This window comes from Xenopus tropicalis, chromosome 7 (assembly GCF_000004195.4).
Source record: "Xenopus tropicalis strain Nigerian chromosome 7, UCB_Xtro_10.0, whole genome shotgun sequence".
Lineage (NCBI taxonomy): Eukaryota > Metazoa > Chordata > Amphibia > Anura > Pipidae > Xenopus > Xenopus tropicalis.
This window is the reverse complement of record NC_030683.2, coordinates 9492125-9516925: the sequence shown is the minus strand read 5'-3', so window position 1 is coordinate 9516925 and position 24801 is coordinate 9492125. Positions and strand designations below refer to the sequence as shown.

Here is a 24801-nt window from a genome sequence, read left to right as displayed (position 1 = left end):
TTACTACAGCTATACACGATACACCGGGCATATTATACGGTACAGAGACTCCATGCAACGAAGCTACTAAACTCCCCCTACTGTCCCAGGTGTAAAACCGAAATAGCCACACTGACACACACAATATGGGGCTGTTCACACCTGAAAGATTATTGGAACGGGGTGTGTGGATGGATAGAAAAAAAGATCCCGGAGTGGGGCCCCGGTGACGCCAGGAAATGCCTTCTGATGTTGGATATTAACACCTCATTGGACTTACATACCAAAACTTTTATTACAAAAGCTTTGTTTCAGGCCAAACGAATCCTGACTCTTCACTGGAAAGACACGGAACCCCCATCTATGCGGGAATGGGAAAAAGCAATGGACGACCTAGCATCACTGGAAAGAACCATTCTTGATAGTGTAGGGACCCATAGGGTTAAGCTCCCTATGGTGTTATCCCTTATCTTTATGTTATCTGTGTTGTAATAGGGCAGAGCCCTCTACACTCAGATTACAGTATTAGGCTACCCCCTATAGGTTTAGCCCAGGTTGACCACTCCCCTTGTGCAGACTATATAGTGTCTGGCACAAGGAAGTGTCTTCCTCTTTGGCTGCTGTTCTCTCAGGCTGCATGTCATCGGGCCTGAGACACACGGTCTCAGTAAAGAGAACTGCCAGTTTATAAGTCGGGGACAGGGCCCCGTGAATGAGAATTAGCCAGCACAGACAGTTTTACTTATAGCACCCTCTAGAAGTGGTGAGAGTAGTCAGATTATTTAGCAAGGGCAGTTAATAGCCCCAACCAGGAGTTGTAACAAAGGGTTTAGTCCACCCCGGCTCTGTAGTCGTTCTTTAGGGACCGGTTTTATTAGACGCCAGGTACCAGTGTTAGGAGCTCTCCCCTGGACCACAGTCGGCCGGAACACTCCCTTCTGAAAGGTCTATATCTCAGGTGTCAACTAATCCTCTGTGCATCCTCCAAGTGGGTTATTCTGTGCCTAAGTGTCACCTTTGTATTATCCACGGTGACTACACATTCTATACTGCTGTGTCTGTGAGTATACCCTGCTGCACTATCAAGTTGTGCCTTTCAATAAATTGTACCATAGTTCATGAGCAAGAACCTTTCTGGCGTCCATTATTCCATCTGCACCACACACGCTCTACCTAGTTGTAGTTCAACTACACCCTCAGCTCCATCAATACCTCCCATATAGCGGAGGCCCACTCCTGTGTATTAAGGTCGCATGTAACACATGCTCTATACCTATCACTAGCCTGGGTTTTGCCATATCATAGCCAAACAAGTGTTACAATAGAAAAGGACAAATGCTCAAATTCTTACAAATCTGGCGTCACTGGGTAGACTCTGTATAAAATTATATCTTCACCCTAACCTCTTCCACACCACAGATATTTCAGCCCAATCTAGCCCAACAATAATATAGTATGGTTCAACACCGGCCAAGGGTTAAAACCCTCTGTACTAGATAACTAAAATGTAATCCTCAGTAACTTGCATGCTTGTACACCTGATATGTTTAACTTCTTATTGTATGTACCTTGCATAATGTTCAATAAAAACAAATTTTTTGAGCAAAAAAAAAAAAAAAAAAAGACTTGGGGAGCAACACAAGCGTCATAAAAGTTCATGGAGGTGCCAAATAAGGGCTGTGATTGGCTATTGGGCAGCCTCTATGCACCCTATCAGCTTACAGGGGCTTTATTTGGTAGGAAATCTTGTTTTTATTCAACCAAAACTTGCCCCCAAGTCAGGAATTCAAACATAACTCCCTGGTTTGGGGGCACTGAGAGCAACATCCAAGGGGGTTGGGGAGCAACACTGTTACCCCCGAGCCACTGGTTGGGCATCACTGATCTACATCATCCTGAACATTAACTCAAAGATAAACCAACCCTTTCAAGGCTGTGGAGTTGGGAGTTGTAGTTCATATGCTGTGTGATCTACAGTGGCAGGGAGGTATATGTAATTAGACATGCTTATTATAGAAGTTGTAGATTATATATTTTGAACAAACATAGTAGTGCAAAACTGCTACAACTCCCTGACACCTTGTGTAGGATTACAGCAATCGGAATATATCAATCTATATCCATCTCTCAATTTGTATCTCTAGTTATCTCTCTCATATAGCTATAGCTATCTCTCAACTATCATTTCTCTATCTCTCTCTCATATAGCTATAGCTATCTCTCAACTATCATTTCTCTATCTCTCTCTCATATAGCTATAGCTATCTCTCAACTATCATTTCTCTATATCTCTCTCATATAGCTATAGCTATCTCTCAACTATCATTTCTCTATATCTCTCATATAGCTATAGCTATCTCTCAACTATCATTTCTCTATATCTCTCTCATATAGCTATAGCTATCTCTCAACTATCATTTCTCTATATCTCTCATATAGCTATAGCTATCTCTCAACTATCATTTCTCTATCATTCTCTCTCTCATATAGCTATCTCTCAACTATCATTTCTCTATCTCTCTCTCTCATATAGCTATAGCTGTCTCTCAGCTATCATTTCTCTATATCTCTCTCTCTCTCATATAGCTATCTCTCAGCTATCATTTCTCTATATCTCTCTCTCATATAGCTATAGCTATCTCTCAACTATAATTTCTCTATCTCTCTCTCTCTCTCATATAGCTATCTCTCAACTATCATTTCTCTCTCTCTCTCTCTCTCATATAGCTATAGCTATCTCTCAACTATCATTTCTCTATCTCTCTCTCTCTCATATAGCTATAGCTATCTCTCAGCTATCATTTCTCTATATCTCTCTCTCATATAGCTATAGCTATCTCTCAACTATCATTTCTCTATCTCTCTCTCTCTCATATAGCTATCTCTCAACTATCATTTCTCTGTCTCTCTCTCATATAGCTATAGCTATCTCTCAACTATCATTTCTCTCTCTCTCTCTCATATAGCTATAGCTATCTCTCAACTATCATTTCTCTATCTCTCTCTCATATAGCTATAGCTATCTCTCAACTATCATTTCTCTCTCTCTCTCTCATATAGCTATAGCTATCTCTCAACTATCATTTCTCTCTCTCTCTCTCATATAGCTATAGCTATCTCTCAACTATCATTTCTCTATCTCTCTCTCATATAGCTATAGCTATCTCTCAACTATCATTTCTCTATCTCTCTCTCATATAGCTATAGCTATCTCTCAACTATCATTTCTCTATCTCTCTCTCATATAGCTATAGCTATCTCTCAACTATCATTTCTCTCTCTCTCTCTCATATAGCTATAGCTATCTCTCAACTATCATTTCTCTATCTCTCTCTCATATAGCTATAGCTATCTCTCAACTATCATTTCTCTCTCTCTCTCTCATATAGCTATAGCTATCTCTCAACTATCATTTCTCTCTCTCTCTCTCATATAGCTATAGCTATCTCTCAACTATCATTTCTCTATCTCTCTCTCATATAGCTATAGCTATCTCTCAACTATCATTTCTCTCTCTCTCTCTCTCTCATATAGCTATAGCTATCTCTCAACTATCATTTCTCTCTCTCTCATATAGCTATAGCTATCTCTCAGCTATCATTTCTCTATCTCTCTCTCTCTCATATAGCTATTGCTATCTCTCAACTATAATTTCTCTATATCTCTCTTTCTCATATCTATCTATCTATATCTATCTATAGCTATCTCTCTCACATCTCTCCATCTCTCTGATCTATATATAAATATATATCTATCTCAACTATCTCTCTATAGCTATCTCTCTCATCTCTCTATATATCTATCTCTTTATATCTATCTCTCTGTCATATCTATATCTCTCTCTATATATCTATCCTGTGTGATTGCTGTAAGGCTATACAGGGTGTGAGGGAGTTGCAGTTGCAGTGGGTCGGGCCCTCACACACACAGTGACACATTTAGTTATAACAACATGGCGGCTGCATAAAGAGCGACAAAAAACCCCCAGGCTGTTCGGCTGCTTGTTGTTACGGCAACCAAAGTACACTTCCGGTTCGTCTCCAGGGCAACCAGGAACGCGTTTGAGCAGCAGGCTGCAATCGGGCAGCTACACACTGGGCTAAGGTGATACATTGAGGGTAAGTGGTGCCGGTACCGGGGACTATATATATATTATATTAGCTTTGGGTTGGCCGGTCTGTACTACCCTTCAGCTCTGGCAACTCTCAGGGAATCATGGGAGTTGTAGTCTGTGCAGTGCCCCCCTCCCCCCCGCTATAGGGACCACTGTGGTTTAACCCTTTAGTATTAGTGCGTTACCCACCATTAGCCTGGTGCCCAGCCAGCACCCCTACTGGCACTAATGGTGCCCTCCTTCCTTGTGTGAACTCTCACCCCGGGCACTGAATGTTAATAACATGGGGGGGGGGGGGGGGGGTATCCAGTTATACTGTAAGTATCTCTCATACTCAGGGGCTGTACCCCTATATCAGCCAACACCTACCCCCTTTCCCTCTAATCCCACTCTTCCCAGCAGCCTCTCTGCCTGCCCCTCTATTCCCCATGCTCCTCTCTGCCTTATACTCACATCCCTTCTCTCAGGAAATGTCAGACATGGAGGATGAAACGCTGGAGGATGGGCCGGAGGAGGAGGAGGAAGATGAGGAGGAAGGAACCGCCGAAGAGACCAACCAGGATGTGACCGAAAGGGACGAGGAAGAGGAGGCTGAAAAGGATGAGGAAGAAGATAAAGAGGAGGAAGAGGAAGCTGAAAAAGAAGAGGTGGCAAAATAATTTGGGGTGTATATACGGAATATATAGAATTGGGGGTAGAGTATACACATAGTGTATAGATACAATATTAGTGAGTCACATAGTGTGTAGATACAATATTAGTGGGTCACATAGTGTGTAGATACAATATTAGTGAGTCACATAGTGCGTAGATACAATATTAGTGGGTCACATAGTGTGTAGATACAATATTAGTGGGTCACATAGTGTGTAGATACAATATTAGTGGGTCACATAGTGTATAGATACAATATTAGTGAGTCACATAGTGTATAGATACAATATTAGTGGGTCACATAGTGCATAGATACAATATTAGTGAGTCACATAGTGCGTAGATACAATATTAGTGGGTCACATAGTGCGTAGATACAATATTAGTGGGTCACATAGTGCGTAGATACAATATTAGTGGGTCACATAGTGTGTAGATACAATATTAGTGGGTCACATAGTGTGTAGATACAATATTAGTGGGTCACATAGTGTATAGATACAATATTAGTGAGTCACATAGTGTGTAGATACAATATTAGTGGGTCACATAGTGCGTAGATACAATATTAGTGGGTCACATAGTGCGTAGATACAATATTAGTGGGTCACATAGTGCGTAGATACAATATTAGTGGGTCACATAGTGCGTAGATACAATATTAGTGGGTCACATAGTGTATAGATACAATATTAGTGGGTCACATAGTGTATAGATACAATATTAGTGGGTCACATAGTGTGTAGATACAATATTAGTGGGTCACATAGTGTGTAGATACAATATTAGTGGGTCACATAGTGTGTAGATACAATATTAGTGGGTCACATAGTGTATAGATACAATATTAGTGAGTCACATAGTGTGTAGATACAATATTAGTGGGTCACATAGTGCGTAGATACAATATTAGTGGGTCACATAGTGCGTAGATACAATATTAGTGGGTCACATAGTGCGTAGATACAATATTAGTGGGTCACATAGTGCGTAGATACAATATTAGTGGGTCACATAGTGTATAGATACAATATTAGTGGGTCACATAGTGTGTAGATACAATATTAGTGGGTCACATAGTGTGTAGATACAATATTAGTGGGTCACATAGTGTATAGATACAATATTAGTGGGTCACATAGTGCGTAGATACAATATTAGTGGGTCACATAGTGGTAGATACAATATTAGTGGGTCACATAGTGCGTAGATACAATATTAGTGGGTCACATAGTGCGTAGATACAATATTAGTGGGTCACATAGTGCGTAGATACAATATTAGTGGGTCACATAGTGTGTAGATACAATATTAGTGGGTCACATAGTGCGTAGATACAATATTAGTGGGTCACATAGTGCGTAGATACAATATTAGTGGTCACATAGTGCGTAGATACAATATTAGTGGGTCACTATAGTGCGTAGATACAATATTAGTGGGCTCACTTAGGTGTATAGCATACAATATTTAGTGGGTCACTATAGTGTGATAGATTACAATATAGTGGGTCACATAGTGTGTAGTAATTTAGTGGTGGTCACATTAGGTGTATAGATACAATACTTAGTGGGTCACATAGTCTGTAGATCACAATATTAGTGGGTCAACATAGTGTATAGATACAATATTAGTGGGTCACATAGTGTATAGATACAATATTAGTGGTCACATAGTGTGTAGATACAATATTAGTGAGGTCCACATAGTGTGTAGATACATATATTAGTGGTCACCATAGTGGTATAGATTACAATATTAGTGGGTCACATAGTGTGTAGATACTATTATTAGTAAGGGTTCACATAGTGTGTAGATACAACTATTGAGTGGGTTCACATAGTGTATATGATACAAATATTATGTGGGGTCACATAGTGTGTAGATACAATATTAGTGGGTCACATAGTGTATAGATACAATATTAGTGGGTCACATAGTGTGTAGATACAATATTAGTGGGTCACATAGTGTGTAGATACAATATTAGTGGGTCACATAGTGTGTAGATACAATTTAGTGGGTCACATAGTGTGTAGATACAATATTAGTGGTCACAAAGCCGTATTAGATACAAATATTAGTGGGTCACATAGTGTAATAGATACAATATTAGTGGGTCACATAGTGTGTAGATACAATATTAGTGGGTCACATAGTGTATAGATACAATATTAGTGGGTCACATAGTGTATAGATACAATATTAGTGGGTCACATAGTGCGTAGATACAATATTAGTGGGTCACATAGTGTATAGATACAATATTAGTGGGTCACATAGTGTATAGATACAATATTAGTGGGTCACATAGTGTATAGATACAATATTAGTGGGTCACTTCGAAGTGCAGATGTGCCCAATGTTAGTAAATAAGCCCCAGTGTGTACAAAAGGCAGATGGTATTTTACAAACCACCCAGCCGCTTGATTGGTTCCCTGGGGAACGGGATCATCACGTGGTTATTTTTAAACCTTAATTACTTTTTTTTTACGTTTCAGGAAGTTGTTATTTAGGTTTTATCTGCAACTATAATGAATTGTGTAACAACAGCGCCACCTGCTGGTCAGTTCCTGTAACTGTACAGGCAAAGAGTTATCCCTTTAGAAGGGAAACAGAGAAGGGTTCTGATGTTGCTCAGGAAGGAGATGGGAAAGGGCTCTGAGACTTCTGATCTCCATCCTGAGCAGAACAACATCAGAACCCTCCTCTGTTTCCCTTCTGAAGGGAAATCTCTCTGTACAGTTACAGGAACTGACTGGTTTAATATTGGCAATTAAGACCTTAAATAGCTTTGAAACAGCAAAAAATAAACAACTATAATAAAACTGCAAAAGGTTTACTTATCCTTTAAATTACCTTTAGAAGTTCACTGTGTTTAGAGACCTTTTTTAAATGTGTCTTTTTTTCAATCTCCTCACAGCCCCCGCCTCATATGCCGTTATCAGAGGAGATGCTGAGAGATGGACTCTCCCTGCTCTGTAAGACAGGGAATGGCTTAGCTCATGCCTACGTTAAACTGGAGGTCAAAGAGAGGTAAGAACCTGTTGGATATTTCCTGTTCTTGGGCTGCTCTCTTTCCCATGGGCTGTTGGATATTTTCTGTTTCTGGGCTGCTCTCTTTCCCATGGGCTGTTGGATATTTCCTGTTCTTGGGCTGCTCTCTTTCCCATGGGCTGTTGGATATTTCCTGTTCTTGGGCTGCTCTCTCTCCCATGGGCTGTTGGATATTTCCTGTTCTTGGGCTGCTCTCTTTCCCATGGGCTGTTGGATATTTCCTGTTCTTGGGCTGCTCTCTTTCCCATGGGCTGTTGGATATTTCCTGCTCTTGGGCTGCTCTCTTTCCCATGGGCTGTTGGATATTTCCTGCTCTTGGGCTGCTCTCTTTCCCATGGGCTGGCAGAAGGAAAGGCTTGGTTCTGGTCTGAGCATATTTCCATTTTACGGTGGCATTGGGTGAAGGTATTGACAGAGTTTGACCACTAGGGGGAAGCCTTGTTCTATCAGCTTCTCCTCGCTCACTCAGTTCACTCCCAGAATTCCTTTTGTTTTTTTCAAAGCAGTTTGAACCTCGGTGGGGCCTGTTAGTGGGGTTCAGTCACTCCCCCCACTCCCCCCCACTTGCCCATGAGAGAGAGAAGCATATAAAGTAGAGGGAGTCAGACACCTCAGTGAGAGAATATGATCCTTACTGAGCTGTACATTTTTCCTACACTGCTCATTGTAACCCTTGAATCATATTAAATATGGCGCCCATAGGTCTGTGTATCAACCAATAATATCTCTTCTTGCAGAGAGCTAACAGACATCTCAGTTCTGCAGTCCTTCATACACCTGCGCTATGTGGACTTGTCCCAGAATTCCCTGCAGGACCTGTCTCCCTTGGGAGCCCTCACCCATCTCCTGAGTTTGCGGGCTGATCACAACCAGCTGGTCAGTGTGAGCGGCCTGGGCGAGCTCCCCTACCTGCAAGTGGCCAGCTTTGCGCAGAACCGGATAAAGTCGCTGCAAGGATTCGGGCATCCGCGGCTTGAAACTCTCAACCTGATAGGTCAGTGCTGCTGCGCTTTTACCTTGCGTCACACTCATGTACACATCCCCAGTCCCACCAGGCCGGGCTACTAATGTACTCCCAGGTCCTCTCCACCAACCAGGGCTAGTAAGCAGGGCTGGCACCTCTTTCCCCTTCTCTTCCCAAGTAATACCGCCATTTCATGGAATAGTAACATATTGAAAATGTATTAAACCAAATAAAATGTAATGTACTGTAGCCCTGGACTGGAAAAAGTTGTGTGTTTGCTACAGAAACCTGTGTAACAATAACAATAAAATCATAGAGCAATCATTTGTGGCTGCCGGGGTCAGTGACTCCCATGTAGAAGCTGGAAAGAGTCACAAGAAGAAGGCAAATAATTTAAAAACTACAGGTATGGGATCCCTTATCTGGAAACCAGTTATCCAGAAAGTTCTGAATTACGGAAAGACTCCATTATAAGCAAATAATTCTAATTTTTAAAAATGATTCACTTTTTCTCTGTAATAATAAAACAGTACCTGTACTTGATCCCAACTAAGATATAATTACCCCTTATTGGGGCAGAACAGCCCTATTGGGTTTATTTCATGGTTAAATGATTCCCTTTTCTCTGTAATAATAAAACAGTACCTGTACTTGATCCCAACTAAGATATAATTACCCCTTATTGGGGGCAGAACAGCCCTATTGGGTTTATTTAATGGTTAAATGATTCCCTTTTCTCTGTAATAATAAAACAGTACCTGTACTTGATCCCAACTAAGGTATAATTACCCCTTATTGGGGGCAGAACAGCCCTATTGGGTTTATTTCATGGTTAAATGATTCCCTTTTCTCTGTAATAATAAAACAGTACCTGTACTTGATCCCAACTAAGATATAATTACCCCTTATTGGGGCAGAACAGCCCTATTGGGTTTATTTCATGGTTAAATGATTCCCTTTTCTCGCAGGGTTAATGCCCCAGTGCCGGGGGGTTAGTAACTTGCCCGGATACATAGAATACCTGTATAGTAAGGAGGGGACGGCGCCCCGCTCGGGCCGGTGTATGAGTTGCATCTGTTTGTGAGTCCGTAATGTTCCCGAGCACATTTAGCCAATTATCCCCAGTATATTCACATCTCAGTAGAGTTTCTAATTAATTAAGCTGTTTAATGGTTTTTCTATTTATTTCTGGGAAATACAAGTCTCACTATATCACTATATCCAGCAATGACATTACCCCGCCATACATTACTGCGCAGCGGCTCTAATGGCTGCAATCAATAACGTGCAACATTTAAAATGCATAAACAAACATCCATCTTCTTTATACTCAGTCCCCGATCATTTCTCAGGATAAAACTCGCATCTCAAAGATCCGCATGAAACAATAACAATTAGATAACTGATAGGCCCTGCGCTTAAACAATTACAATTTTATTTATTTGTATTAGGGTAATGAAAAATACATTTGTGTGCATGAAAAGCTTAAATACAGCTGTACTGCTATGTATATATATCATCTGATTGGTGGGTTTTACTCTTGTATGCTTAGAGTTATAGGGTCCCATCTACTCACAGACAGAGGGAGATTTGTGTGAGTGGGGGGCTAATTCTACACACAGAATCCTTCCCAGTATCCCAAAGCCAATTCCATGTATAATACCCCAGAACCCACAGCAGGATAAATACAGTGCCAATTCCATGTATAATACCCCAGAACCCACAGCGGGATAAATACAGTGCCAATTCCATGTATAATACCCCAGAACCCACAGCGGGATAAATACAGTGCCAATTCCATGTATAATACCCCAGAACCCACAGCGGGATAAATACAGTGCCAATTCCATGTATAATACCCCAGAACCCACAGCGGGATAAATACAGTGCCAATTCCATGTATAATACCCCAGAACCCACAGCGGGATAAATTACAGTGCCAATTCCATGTATAATACCCCAGAACCCACAGCGGGATAAATACAGTGCCAATTCCATGTATAATACCCCAGAACCCACAGCGGGATAAATACAGTGCCAATTCCATGTATAATACCCCAGAACCCACAGCGGGATAAATACAGTGCCAATTCCATGTATAATACCCCAGAACCCACAGCGGGATAAATACAGTGCCAATTCCATGTATAATACCCCAGAACCCACAGCAGGATAAATACAGTGCCAATTCCATGTATAATACCCCAGAACCCACAGCGGGATAAATACAGTGCCAATTCCATGTATAATACCCCAGAACCCACAGCAGGATAAATACAGTGCCAATTCCATGTATAATACCCCAGAACCCACAGAGGGATAAATACAGTGCCAATTCCATGTATAATACCCCAGAACTCACAGCAGGATAAATACAGTGCCAATTCCATGTATAATACCCCAGAACTCACAGCAGGATAAATACAGTGCCAATTCCATGTATAATACCCCAGAACTCACAGCAGGATAAATACAGTGCCAATTCCATGTATAATACCCCAGAACTCACAGCAGGATAAATACAGTGCCAATTCCATGTATAATACCCCAGAACCCACATCAGATAAATACAGTGCCAATTCCATGTATAATACCCCAGAACCCACAGCAGGATAAATACAGTGCCAATTCCATGTATAATACCCCAGAACCCACATCAGATAAATACAGTGCCAATTCCATGTATAATACCCCATAACCCACAGCGGGATAAATACAGTGCCAATTCCATGTATAATACCCCATAACCCACAGCGGGATAAATACAGTGCCAATTCCATGTATAATACCCCAGAACCCATAGCAGGATAAATACAGTACTGATTCCATGTATAATACCCCAGAACCCACAGCGGGATAAATACAGTGCCAATTCCATGTATAATACCCCAGAACCCACAGCAGGATAAATACAGTGCCAATTCCATGTATAATACCCCAGAACCCACAGCAGGATAAATACAGTGCCAATTCCATGTATAATACCCCAGAACCCACAGCAGGATAAATACAGTGCCAATTCCATGTATAATACCCCAGAACCCACAGCAGGATAAATACAGTGCCAATTCCATGTATAATACCCCAGAACCCACAGCGGGATAAATACAGTGCCAATTCCATGTATAATACCCCAGAACCCACAGCGGGATAAATACAGTGCCAATTCCATGTATAATACCCCAGAACCCACAGCGGGATAAATACAGTGCCAATTCCATGTATAATACCCCAGAACCCACAGCGGGATAAATACAGTGCCAATTCCATGTATAATACCCCAGAACCCACAGCGGGATAAATACAGTGCCAATTCCATGTATAATACCCCAGAACCCACAGCGGGATAAATACAGTGCCAATTCCATGTATAATACCCCAGAACACACAGCGGGATAAATACAGTGCCAATTCCATGTATAATACCCCAGAACCCACAGCAGGATAATACAGTGCCAATTCCATGTATAATACCCCAGAACCCACAGCAGGATAAATACAGTGCCAATTCCATGTATAATACCCCAGAACCCACAGCAGGATAAATACAGTGCCAATTCCATGTATAATACCCCAGAACCCACAGCAGGATAAATACAGTGCCAATTCCATGTATAATACCCCAGAACCCACAGCAGGATAAATACAGTGCCAATTCCATGTATAATACCCCAGAACCCACAGCAGGATAAATACAGTGCCAATTCCATGTATAATACCCCAGAACCCACAGCAGATAAATACAGTGCCAATTCCATGTATAATACCCCAGAACCCACAGCAGATAAATACAGTGCCAATTCCATGTATAATACCCCAGAACCCACAGCGGGATAAATACAGTGCCAATTCCATGTATAATACCCCAGAACCCACAGCAGGATAAATACAGTGCCGATTCCATGTATAATACCCCAGAACCCACAGCGGGATAAATACAGTGCCAATTCCATGTATAATACCCCAGAACCCACAGCGGGATAAATACATTGCCAATTCCATGTATAATACCCCAGAACCCACAGTGGGATAAATACAGTGCCATTCCATATATAATACTCCAGAACCCACAGCAGGATAAATACAGTGCCAATTCCATGTATAATACCCCAGAACCCACAGCGGGATAAATACAGTGCCAATTCCATGTATAATACCCCAGAACCCACAGCGGGATAAATACAGTGCCAATTCCATGTATAATACCCCAGAACCCCACAGCGGGATAAATACAGTGCCAATTCCATGTATAATACCCCAGAACCCACAGCGGGATAATACAGTGCCAATTCCATGTATAATACCCCAGAACCCACAGCAGGATAAATACAGTGCCAATTCCATGTATAATACCCCAGAACCCACAGCAGGATAAATACAGTGCCAATTCCATGTATAATACCCCAGAACCCACAGCAGGATAAATACAGTGCCAATTCCATGTATAATACCCCAGAACCCACAGCAGGATAAATACAGTGCCAATTCCATGTATAATACCCCAGAACCCACAGCAGGATAAATACAGTGCCAATTCCATGTATAATACCCCAGAACCCACAGCAGGATAAATACAGTGCCAATTCCATGTATAATACCCCAGAACCCACAGCAGGATAAATACAGTGCCAATTCCATGTATAATACCCCAGAACCCACAGCAGGATAAATACAGTGCCAATTCCATGTATAATACCCCAGAACCCACAGCAGATAAATACAGTGCCAATTCCATGTATAATACCCCAGAACCCACAGCAGGATAAATACAGTGCCAATTCCATGTATAATACCCCAGAACCCACAGCAGGATAAATACAGTGCCAATTCCATGTATAATACCCCAGAACCCACAGCAGGATAAATACAGTGCCAATTAACAATTATAATAATAATAATTTAAATTAAATTAATTTGGCTCTGTGGCATTCATGGTTGATGGTGGTGGGGCCCTTACAGTTTTTCTAGTTAGGGGCCCTATGCTGACTGCACTTTTATATGACATACATGTTGCCCCCAAGAGCTTACTAAGTCTGCCATTGGCACAACATGAGTTCACCCTGATGCAATACACAGGTACGGGTGTACAGCCAATCATATTCTCCTCCATAAATGAAGTACACACGAGGCTAGCCAATCATTGCAGCAGTCTGGCTCCACTTGTGTAGCTTAGTGTATAGAGTGCCAGCCGACCCAGACTTTGCCCCCTGCGGGTGGATAAAGCACATTATATGGATGGTGGAAGGGTGTGTAGCACAGAGGGCAGAGCTGGCGCCTAAGCAGCTGATTATACAGGAGAATAGCGCTGTAGTACAATAGCACAGCGGGACAATAAAACCGTTTATGATACTCGGCGCATTCATTTCATTGGCTCATAAAGGCACAATGATGCTTGTATTGCTGTCAGAACAAGGAATCCCCCCCCCCTCTCTCTATGGCGAGACCTACATTAATCCCCCCCCTCTCTCTCTATGGCGAGACCTACATTAATCCCCCCCCTCTCTCTCTATGGCGAGACCTACGTTAGCTTGTAACTTTATAGAGAGAGGGGCAATAAAAGTCAGATAAAGTGAAGTCCTATTGCACTCACATTAGCACAGCCAGCTTCCCCCCAGTACTTTCCCATTTCCCATTGCCTGCAGCTTGCACCCATACTCCCATTAACCTTGCCAGCAGAGCTCACACTCACTGTTTCTTTGGACTTATTTGCAGGAAATGAATTGCGGGATCTGGAGGGCTTAGAGTGCAGCAATCTGAGCAGCCTTCATACCTTGGAGCTGCGCAGTAACCAGTTACTCAGCACTGCCGGACTCAACCTACCCAGCCTGCGGGAGCTCTACCTGGTGAGTTACTCACAACTATATGTCTGGCCCAGAATGGCAATCTGTGGGTTCTGTGAGAGACCAGTGATCCCCAACCAGTGGCTCGGGGGTAAAATGTTGATTACCAACCCCTTGGGTGTTGCTCCCAGTGGCCTCAAAGTAGGTGCTCAAGTGTTGATTGTATAAAACCCAGTGTATAGCCAAACAGAGCCTTCTATAGGCTGCCAGTCCCCATAGGGGCTACCAAATAGCCAATTATATCTCATATATGCACCCTCAGGAACTTTTTCCATGCTTGTGTTGCTCCCCAACACTTTTTCCATTTGATAGTGGCTTACGGGTATAAAAGATTGGGGATCCCTGCCATAGACAGTCACTAATATTGGGCTGGGGGGGGGCTGTTTGTGCCTCTGGGTACTGGGAATGCCAAGGGGGCTGTAAGGTGTCACAGACAGTCACTATTGATTGGGCTGGGGGGGGCTGTTTGTGCCTCTGGGTACTGGGAATGCCAGGGGGGCTGTAAGGTGCCATAGACAGTCACTAATATTGGGCTGGGGGGGGGCTGTTTGTGCCTCTGGGTACTGGGAATGCCAGGGGGGCTGTAAGGTGCCACAGACAGTCACTATTTATTGGGCTGGGGGGGCTGTTTGTGCCTCTGGGTACTGGGAATGCCAGGGGGGCTGTAAGGTGCCACAGACAGTCACTATTTATTGGGCTGGGGGGCTGTTTGTGCCTCTGGGTACTGGGAATGCCAGGGGGGCTGTAAGGTGCCACAGACACTCACTATTTATTGGGCTGGGGGGGCTGTTTGTGCCTCTGGGTACTGGGAATGCCAGGGGGGCTATAAGGTGCCACAGACAGTCACTATTTATTGGGCTGGGGGGGCTGTTTGTGCCTCTGGGTACTGGGAATGCCAGGGGGGCTGTAAGGTGCCACAGACAGTCACTATTTATTGGGCTGGGGGGCTGTTTGTGCCTCTGGGTACTGGGAATGCCAGGGGGGCTGTAAGGTGCCACAGACAGTCACTATTTATTGGGCTGGGGGGGGGCTGTTTGTGCCTCTGGGTACTGGGAATGCCAGGGGGGCTGTAAGGTGCCACAGACAGTCACTATTTATTGGGCTGGGGGGCTGTTTGTGCCTCTGGGTACTGGGAATGCCGGGGGGGCTGTAAGGTGCCACAGACACTCACTATTTATTGGGCTGGGGGGGGCTGTTTGTGCCTCTGGGTACTGGGAATGCCAGGGGGGCTGTAAGGTGCCATAGACAGTCACTATTTATTAGGCTGGGGGGCTGTTTGTGCCTCTGGGTACTGGGAATGCCAGGGGGGCTGTAAGGTGCCACAGACACTCACTATTTATTGGGCTGGGGGGGCTGTTTGTGCCTCTGGGTACTGGGAATGCCAGGGGGGCTGTAAGGTGCCATAGACAGTCACTATTTATTGGGCTGGGGGGGGCTGTTTGTGCCTCTGGGTACTGGGAATGCCAGGGGGGCTGTAAGGTGCCACAGACAGTCACTATTTATTGGGCTGGGGGGGGGGCTTTTTGGGCTTCTGGGTAATTGAAATGCCAGGGGCTATTTTAACTCCCAGTCTGGACCTGGCCTGCCCAATCAATATCTGGCAGCTTTTGGCCAGGTATCTACAGTATATAGCAGGTATGAGAATCCTATTGGGTGAAGACCTGTATGGTCAGGCCAGCCTGACAGCCATCAGTATAAGTTTGCATGGGTAAGACAGACTTATTATGATTGGCTGCTTCTAAACTAGATAAAAATCAGTTAATCTGAGTGCAATAAAGTCACTAAAAGAGGCCATACACGGTAAGATCCGCTTGCTTGGCGAGGTGTATGGCCACCTTAACCCCTTTAATGTATATTTACAGATGGGAAAGTTGCTTTTCTTTCATTGTCCAAAAAAAACCCAGTTTTTGGATGGAGTTCCAAATATAATTGAAGAACTTCCATCTAGGACCATAGGTAGTTCCAAAGGTCTCACTGTAGGTAACAATCTTTCTTGCTTTCCCAGGGACAAAATAACATAAGTCGCCTGGAGGGTCTGGAGGCTCTTGTCAATCTCACCACCCTCCATCTTAGAGACAACCAGCTGGAGAGCTTAGATGGCTTCTCAGAACATCTGCAGGCCCTCCAGTACTTAAATCTCAGGTACATTTCTTCCCTCGCCCCTACCTGTCTGGTACCCTATCTGAGGGGGACTTTCTTTCTGCCGCTGTGTCATAGAGTAGTCATCTATAAACCTCTTCTCCTGCTCAGGTCCAACATGGTGGCTAAGCTGTGTCATAGAGTAGTCATCTATAAACCTCTTCTCCTGCTCAGGTCCAACATGGTGGCTAAGCTGTGTCATAGAGTAGTCATCTATAAACCTCTTCTGCTCAGGTCCAACATGGTGGCTAAGCTGTGTCATAGAGTAGTCATCTATAAACCTCTTCTGCTCAGGTCCAACATGGTGGCTAAGTTGTGTCATAGAGTAGTCATCTATAAACCTCTTCTCCTGCTCAGGTCCAACATGGTGGCTAAGCTGTGTCATAGAGTAGTCATCTATAAACCTCTTCTCCTGCTCAGGTCCAACATGGTGGCTAAGCTGTGTCATAGAGTAGTCATCTATAAACCTCTTCTCCTGCTCAGGTCCAACATGGTGGCTAAGCTGTGTCATAGAGTAGTCATCTATAAACCTCTTCTCCTGCTCAGGTCCAACATGGTGGCTAAGTTGTGTCATAGAGTAGTCATCTATAAACCTCTTCTCCTGCTCAGGTCCAACATGGTGGCTAAGCTGTGTCATAGAGTAGTCATCTATAAACCTCTTCTCCTGCTCAGGTCCAACATGGTGGCGAAGCTGTGCCATAGAGTAGTCATCTATAAACCTCTTCTCCTGCTCAGGTCCAACATGGTGGCTAAGCTGTGTCATAGAGTAGTCATCTATAAACCTCTTCTCCTGCTCAGGTCTAACATGGTGGCTAAGCTGTGTCATAGAGTAGTCATCTATAAACCTCTTCTCCTGCTCAGGTCCAACATGGTGGCTAAGTTGTGTCATAGAGTAGTCATCTATAAACCTCTTCTCCTGCTCAGGTCCAACATGGTGGCTAAGCTGTGTCATAGAGTAGTCATCTATAAACCTCTTCTCCTGCTCAGGTCCAACATGGTGGCGAAGCTGTGCCATAGAGTAGTCATCTATAAACCTCTTCTCCTGCTCAGGTTCAACATGGTGGCTAAGCTGTGTCATAGAGTAGTCATCTATAAACCTCTTCTGCTCAGGTCCAACATGGTGGCTAAGCTGTGTCATAGAGTAGTTATCTATAAACCTCTTCTCCTGCTCAGGTCCAACATGGTGGCGAAGCTCCAGGAGGTTCAGAAGCTCTATTGTTTGCCCAGGTTACGGGCACTTGTTTTGCGGGAGAATCCTTGTGAAGAGGAGGAGGGTTATCGCATGGAGACTCTAATCGCCCTACCCCAGCTAGAGCGCCTCGATAAGGATTTTTTTGAAGAGGAGGAGAAAAGGGAGGCCGCAGAGACCAAGAAAGCAAGGGAGGAGGAGGAGGTAAAAGGGTTGGTGACTGAGGGCAAACATGTTTGCTGGAGGAGTACCTGCAGCCTTCCAAACATTGCACAACTACAACTTCCTGCATCCCTCAGGCAGTGCTACAATGTATCTTTCTGGGCATTGGGTTTGTCTGAGACCTGCCGTAAAGGGGAACTCTACCCAAACACAAGTTAAGTTTTTGTCCCCTGTTCCCCTGCTGATCTGGCTGACTACTTTGTGACTCCAATAAAATGTAACAGTAGTCGCCTGTCCTCAGCCTGCCTCCTCCCAATCCCACAATTCCCTGCTGCACACGTGATATCAATAAGGAAAGGAACATCCCAGTGCAGTGCATTGTGGGTTATGTAGTTCCTGCATGCTGTCTGTAAGCTGTGGGGAAGTTGTTACAATTTGTAACATCAATGTTTTAGTCCCTCCTCCCCTGCCAGGATTTCAAATGATGCAGAAAGAGAAGAACTGTTTTGCAGCTGGATTTCAGCATATAAATGGGATTTATTCCTACTGTGTGAAGGAACAGATTACAGGGATATTAGGGGTTTCTGTGCTGGGTGGGGCTCTTTAATGTGTAGGGGAGGAAGCTGGGCGCTAAGGGGCCGGGGGAAGGTTACACTGTAGGAGTCAGTGCAGCAGGTATGTATATGTGGCTGAAGCCATGGGTAATTGCTGAGACATAGGGTCAGTGAGTGTTCCTACACGGCGGCTGATATTTCTGTTCATTATTACATATCTCTGTTGCAGATGGCTGAGCCTGGAGAGAAGGGAAACTAACGGAGCGCCGGGCCACGCTGGCTGAGCGTGTAACCGTGCTGCGCGGGATGCAGAGTCTATGCAGTGGGACCAACTCGATAGCAACCGCTAATTCTGTAGAACTGGGAACTTGGCGCCATTTAGGTACCACTCACATTGCCTGGTTTTATAACTGAACTCACTGGCGCTAAAAGGTGCAGCCGTAGCGGGACACTTGCCATTCTACAGACTGAGGCGCTGGGCAGGAGCGCCGGATATTGAGCCCCAGTTTTTCTTTACAGGACCACGTTGGTCATTGTGCCGCCTGTGCCGCGAGAGGGGTAAATACAGCAAATAAACCACCTCCAATGTGTTTATAAAGCTCTCCGGTTCTCTGGTGTCTTTATGCAGTGGGGCTGATTTTGAGGTTATCAGACTGCGGGGCTGGTCCCTTGAAGAACCTTGGGCCCCGAACTGTGCAAACAAACAAAGATAGGAAAGCCGGAATGTTTAGGAAAGGTGTGTGCCCTAGGCCTAAGGGCTGTGCCAGATGGGAAGATCAGTCACCGCGTGACAAATCTCCCTTGTCCTGGGCGACTAATCTCCCCGAAATGCCATCCCACTGGCTAGAATGTAAAGCGCCGGTGGGATGGCACACGCGCTGCTGAAAACGCCGAAGTTTCCTCTCAAGGCAATTTAAGCAATTTCAGCTAATTGCAGCACCGTGTGTGCCATCCCACTGGCAATTTACATTCTAGCCAGTGGGATGGCATTTCGGGGAGATTAGTCGCCCGCAACAAGGGAGATTGTTGCACGGCGACTGATCTTCCATCTGGCACAGCCCTTATTTCCAGTGCTCAAAGAGAACAAGTCCTAAGAAAAGCAACTAAGCTGATAAAGGGGATGGAAGGCCTCAGTTAAGGGCGAAGTTACACAGAGCTACTTAATAGCAGCTACTTGTCACGGCTACTAAAGGCCAGAAAATCCCCTGCCATACACAATACTGAGAATTGCCTCTGCTAAAACACACGGAGAGACTGTTCTCAGTAAATGATCAGCATTGTCTGTTTTAGTAGCCACGACAAGTAGCTGCTACTAGTAGCTCTGTGTGACTTCACCCTAAGGGTAAAGGCTGGCCAAAGTGGGCTTATTTTTTTTAAAAAAGGTTTTTATTTTTATCTATTGGTTCATCAGTTCTGTAACTTAAGGTGGCCATACACAGGCCAATTGTAGCTGCCAATATCTTGGCCCTTAGATCAATTCAGCAGCTTATTGGCCCGTGTATGGGCACTAAGGACGGGTCTGCTCGACCGATATCTGGCCTGAAATCGGGCAGGTTTGAAAATTAGTTGGATCAGAGACCACGTTGGCTCGTTGATGCTGGCCTATACCCCTTGTTCTAATTCGATTGTTTGGCCCCAGGGCCAGATGGCCGAATTAGCCCGATATAGCCCACCCATAGGTGAGCGTGTATGGCCTCCTTTAGTAAGTATTACAGTGTGTAATAGCAGTACAGTCACATACCCAATAGTTTCCCCTGGCTTGTCTTTATTCAGTGTTGGTCTTCAGTGTTAGAGCAGCGGGCACCTTGGTACTGTATCGGGGAGCGCTTAAGAGTCTTTAGTATTTATTACAAGGGGGTTCTCATGGGGGACCTTATCTACTGGACCCAGAGCCAGTAGGCAAATACCTCCCAGTCATCCTCATAGGTGGAGGTTGTTTACACTGGAGAAGAGGTGTGAAGGGGGATAGGGTTGCTATGTATAAATATGTAAGGGGACCTTATAATGCTTTATTCAGCAGTGGGTTCTCCCAGCACACTCAAGGGATCCACTCAGGAAGGAGGTTTCATCTTAAAGGAGAACTAAACCTCTAAAAATGGCTGGAAATGTCATATTTTATATCTAAACTTATTGAACCAGCCTAAAGGTCCAGCATCTCTATAATTAGTATGATTTAGTACTTCAAAGTTGCCATAGAAGATCACCATACTAGATTTGCTGCCTTCTTCTGACTCCCCCCAGCACAGGGGTCACTGACCCCCAGAATACAATAAAAGAATAACTGAGGGGAATTAGATAGGGATGCACCGAATCCAGGATTTGTTTGATCTGTGAGGCTACAATTTTATTATTGTTACTTTTTATTGTTTATCTTTCTATTTAAGCCCTCACTTATTTATATTCCTTTCTTCCAAATCACTGCCCGGTTGCTATGTTAAATTGCACCCTAGCAACCAGATAGCTGCTGAAATGCCAACTTGGAGAGCTGCTGAACAAAAAGCTAAATAATTCCAAAACCACACATAATACAAAATAAAGACCAATTGCAAATTGTCTCAGAATAGCATCTATATCATACTAACAGTTATTGTAAAGGTTCAAGGAGGTTTTATTTAGACAAAAAGGGTAAATGGGTGTCAATTTTTAACGTAATCTCTGCTATGGGCCTACGGGTCAGGCTGGTTATGTATCTAGAGGTGCATTTTGTGACCCCGAGAGCAGCCAAATTCTGGGGGGATCTTCGTCATTCCCCTTCACTCGATCTCGCGTTTGTGCTCATTTTTCACTGGTTCACTTAATTATACGGCTGGTAATTAAACACACTATCAAACAGATCTGGATATTTATGCTATAATCATACAGCAATTTACAAGCAGTGTAATTAGAAGAGTTCCACGCGGAGTCATTTATTGTTTAACAATTGTCTGTTGGAAAACAAATTCCGGCAGTAAAATGGGAGCAGGGAGGCTCGTTTTGGGGGGCACCGGGGAAGTGCAGTCTCTCTTATAATACAACTTCCTGCCCACGCCGAAAGGGGCGGGATTGGTCCTGGCTAGGGTTGCCCCCCCACCCCTTTAATACGGCCACATATCTTGCATGGCTAATTAGCAATTAATTAAGATGCATGCTGCAGACTGAACTGATTTATGTGCAGCCATGCATCTATATTAACTGCTAACGAGCCATGACGGATGTGGGTTCAATATGCAGCCGGTATTAAAGGGGTGAGGTGGCAACTCTAGTCCTAACAGGTCCGAGGGAGTTGCCCGTGGTGGGAACAGGGATTGGGCTTAAATGGGACGGTCAGTGGGGCAATAGCACCACCCTGGTCCTGACTGGAGACTGAGCAGTTGGGCCGGCGACCCTAGGGCAGTAGTGGGAATTGGGAAATGGATAAGGGCTAAGAGCTTATTATTGTTAACCTGAAACATGAAGTCAAGTGGGCTTCCCATAGGGTCACTTTTGGGGTAACACCTTAGATTTTTGATGATTTCTATAGCGCTGGTGGTGTCCCATGTTTAGGTGGGTTGAGCGGTTCTGTTTGTTTGTGTAACTAGCACATTATCCATGGATTTTGGGCCAGAACGGCACACCCGGACCCTGTGCGGACATTGGTGGGCACAGAAAACGCCTGTGATCTACTTGATCAACCCCCAGATCTATATAAAAAAAAACAAATCTGGGCCCACAGAAGAGCCTGCTGGCATCCAGGGCCCAGTCTCATGATATATAGATGGAGACAGTGCCATATGTTATATAGGCTTAGGGCAAAACAAGGAAAGGGTGCATGAGACGTGCCCCACACTGGGGCTAATGATAGCCTGGGCCTGCTGGGAAAGGTACCCCGTGGGTCAGTCCGACGTTGGCCAAGTCACACACTGTACAATGTTTGCTGAATGCAGGTGATGGCTTTTCTCCAACAGTCGGGGCGGAACTACTAACGGATCATCCTGAGATCCTGATCCGGCTAAATCTTGACCCATTCCCTGGATTCTGTGAGTCCCACTTAATTTGACCCTCCAGCCAATCATTGCTCATTGCATGGGGAACCGTAGATATTCCAGTTGCCTGGGAGCATGTTTGACTGCACAACTCAGTGGTTGCCCCCCAGGGACCAAATGAGCCCCATAATTCCTCCTACGCCCCGTGACCTTCATGTGCCCTCTCATGATTATAACATGTAATCTGCTCAGGCAACACGCTAAGGTTTTACTCATCATAGAGGCTTATTTAGTGCTTGGGCTGCTGCCTTTCTCTTAATCCTCTGCACCTGGATTAGTACTTGGGCTGCCCCAGGGCGATCTGCATAGGTTTCCTAATTAGCAATTAGCCGCCACCGCATCCTTACACGGGCAGTGTTAGCCGGGCAGTGAGTACATGGGCAGTGTTAGCCGGGCAGTGAGTACATGGGCAGTGTTAGCCGGGCAGTGTTAGCCGGGCAGTGAGTACATGGGCAGTGTTAGCCGGGCAGTGAGTACATGGGCAGTGTTAGCCGGGCAGTGTTAGCCGGGCAGTGAGTACATGGGCAGTGTTAGCCGGGCAGTGTTAGCCGGGCAGTGAGTACACGGGCAGTGTTAGCCGGGCAGTGAGTACATGGGCAGTGTTAGCCGGGCAGTGAGTACATGGGCAGTGTTAGCCGGGCAGTGAGTACATGGGCAGTGTTAGCCGGGCAGTGAGTACATGGGCAGTGTTAGCCGGGCAGTGAGTACACGGGCAGTGTTAGCCGGGCAGTGTTAGCTGGGCAGTGAGTACATGGTCAGTGTTAGCCAGGCAGTGTTAGCTGGGCAGTGAGTACACGGGCAGTGTTAGCCGGGCAGTGAGTACACGGGCAGTGTTAGCTGGGCAATGAGTACATGGTCAGTGTTAGCCGGGCAGTGTTAGCTGGGCAATGAGTACATGGGCAGTGTTAGCCGGGCAGTGTTAGCTGGGCAATGAGTACATGGGCAGTGTTAGCCAGGCAGTGTTAGCTGGGCAATGAGTACATGGTCAGTGTTAGCCGGGCAGTGTTAGCTGGGCAATGAGTACATGGGCAGTGTTAGCCGGGCAGTTAGGTGGGTGCTGCTTACACTGTTGAGTGTTTGTATTAGTGAAAGGCTCTGAATGATGGAACAGTGCATAACTCTCTGCAGTTTTCCTCCATTCCAGCAGGGGGCACTGATGCTCACAGATGCGCCAACATTCAGGCTCAGTGATGCCTGTTTAAAACCAGCCAGCAGTTTGCATCTAGCCTCTAATTCATGTACTGTAACCTACCCACTCGTGCGCTGATCCAGTCCCACGCAGGCCCCTACCTGTTCATTCCTACCCACTCGTGCGCTGATCCAGTCCCACGCAGGACCCTACCTGTTCATTCCTACCCACTCGTGCGCTGATCCAGTCCCACGCAGGCCCCTACCTGTTCATTCCTACCCACTCATGCGCTGATCCAGTCCCACGCAGGACCCTACCTGTTCATTCCTACCCACTCATGCGCTGATCCAGTCCCACGCAGGACCCTACCTGTTCATTCCTACCCACTCCTGCGCTGATCCAGTCCCACCCAGGCCCCCTACCTGTTCATTCCTACCCACTCATGCGCTGATCCAGTCCCACCCAGGCCCCCTACCTGTTCATTCCTACCCACTCATGCGCTGATCCAGTCCCACGCAGGACCCTACCTGTTCATTCCTACCCACTCCTGCGCTGATCCAGTCCCACCCAGGCCCCCTACCTGTTCATTCCTACCCACTCATGCGCTGATCCAGTCCCACGCAGGACCCTACCTGTTCATTCCTACCCACTCCTGCGCTGATCCAGTCCCACCCAGGCCCCCTACCTGTTCATTCCTACCCACTCATGCGCTGATCCAGTCCCACGCAGGCCCCTACCTGTTCATTCCTACCCACTCATGCGCTGATCCAGTCCCACCCAGGCCCCTACCTGTTCATTCCTACCCACTCATGCGCTGATCCAGTCCCACGCAGGCCCCTACCTGTTCATTCCTACCCACTCGTGCGCTGATCCAGTCCCACGCAGGCCCCTACCTGTTCATTCCTACCCACTCGTGCGCTGATCCAGTCCCACGCAGGCCCCTACCTGTTCATTCCTACCCACTCGTGCGCTGATCCAGTCCCACCCAGGCCCCTACCTGTTCATTCCTACCCACTCGT

The 24801-nt window shown here is 45.3% G+C and overlaps 1 protein-coding gene across 3 annotated transcripts; it reads left to right on the top strand.

The window, feature by feature from the left end:
* The first annotated feature begins 3938 nt into the window (after positions 1–3938).
* On the top strand, positions 3939–19253 carry lrrc23 (leucine rich repeat containing 23). 3 transcript variants are annotated; one of them, XM_031905088.1, is made up of 8 exons: positions 3939–4083; positions 4561–4740; positions 7671–7783; positions 8542–8798; positions 14481–14611; positions 16614–16750; positions 17921–18140; positions 18882–19253. In XM_031905088.1, the coding sequence occupies exons 2-8, from the start codon at positions 4564–4566 to the stop codon at positions 18909–18911; spliced, it is 1065 nt and encodes a 354-aa protein (XP_031760948.1). In that variant the 5' UTR covers positions 3939–4083; positions 4561–4563; the 3' UTR covers positions 18912–19253.
* The last annotated feature ends 5548 nt before the right edge of the window (positions 19254–24801 follow it).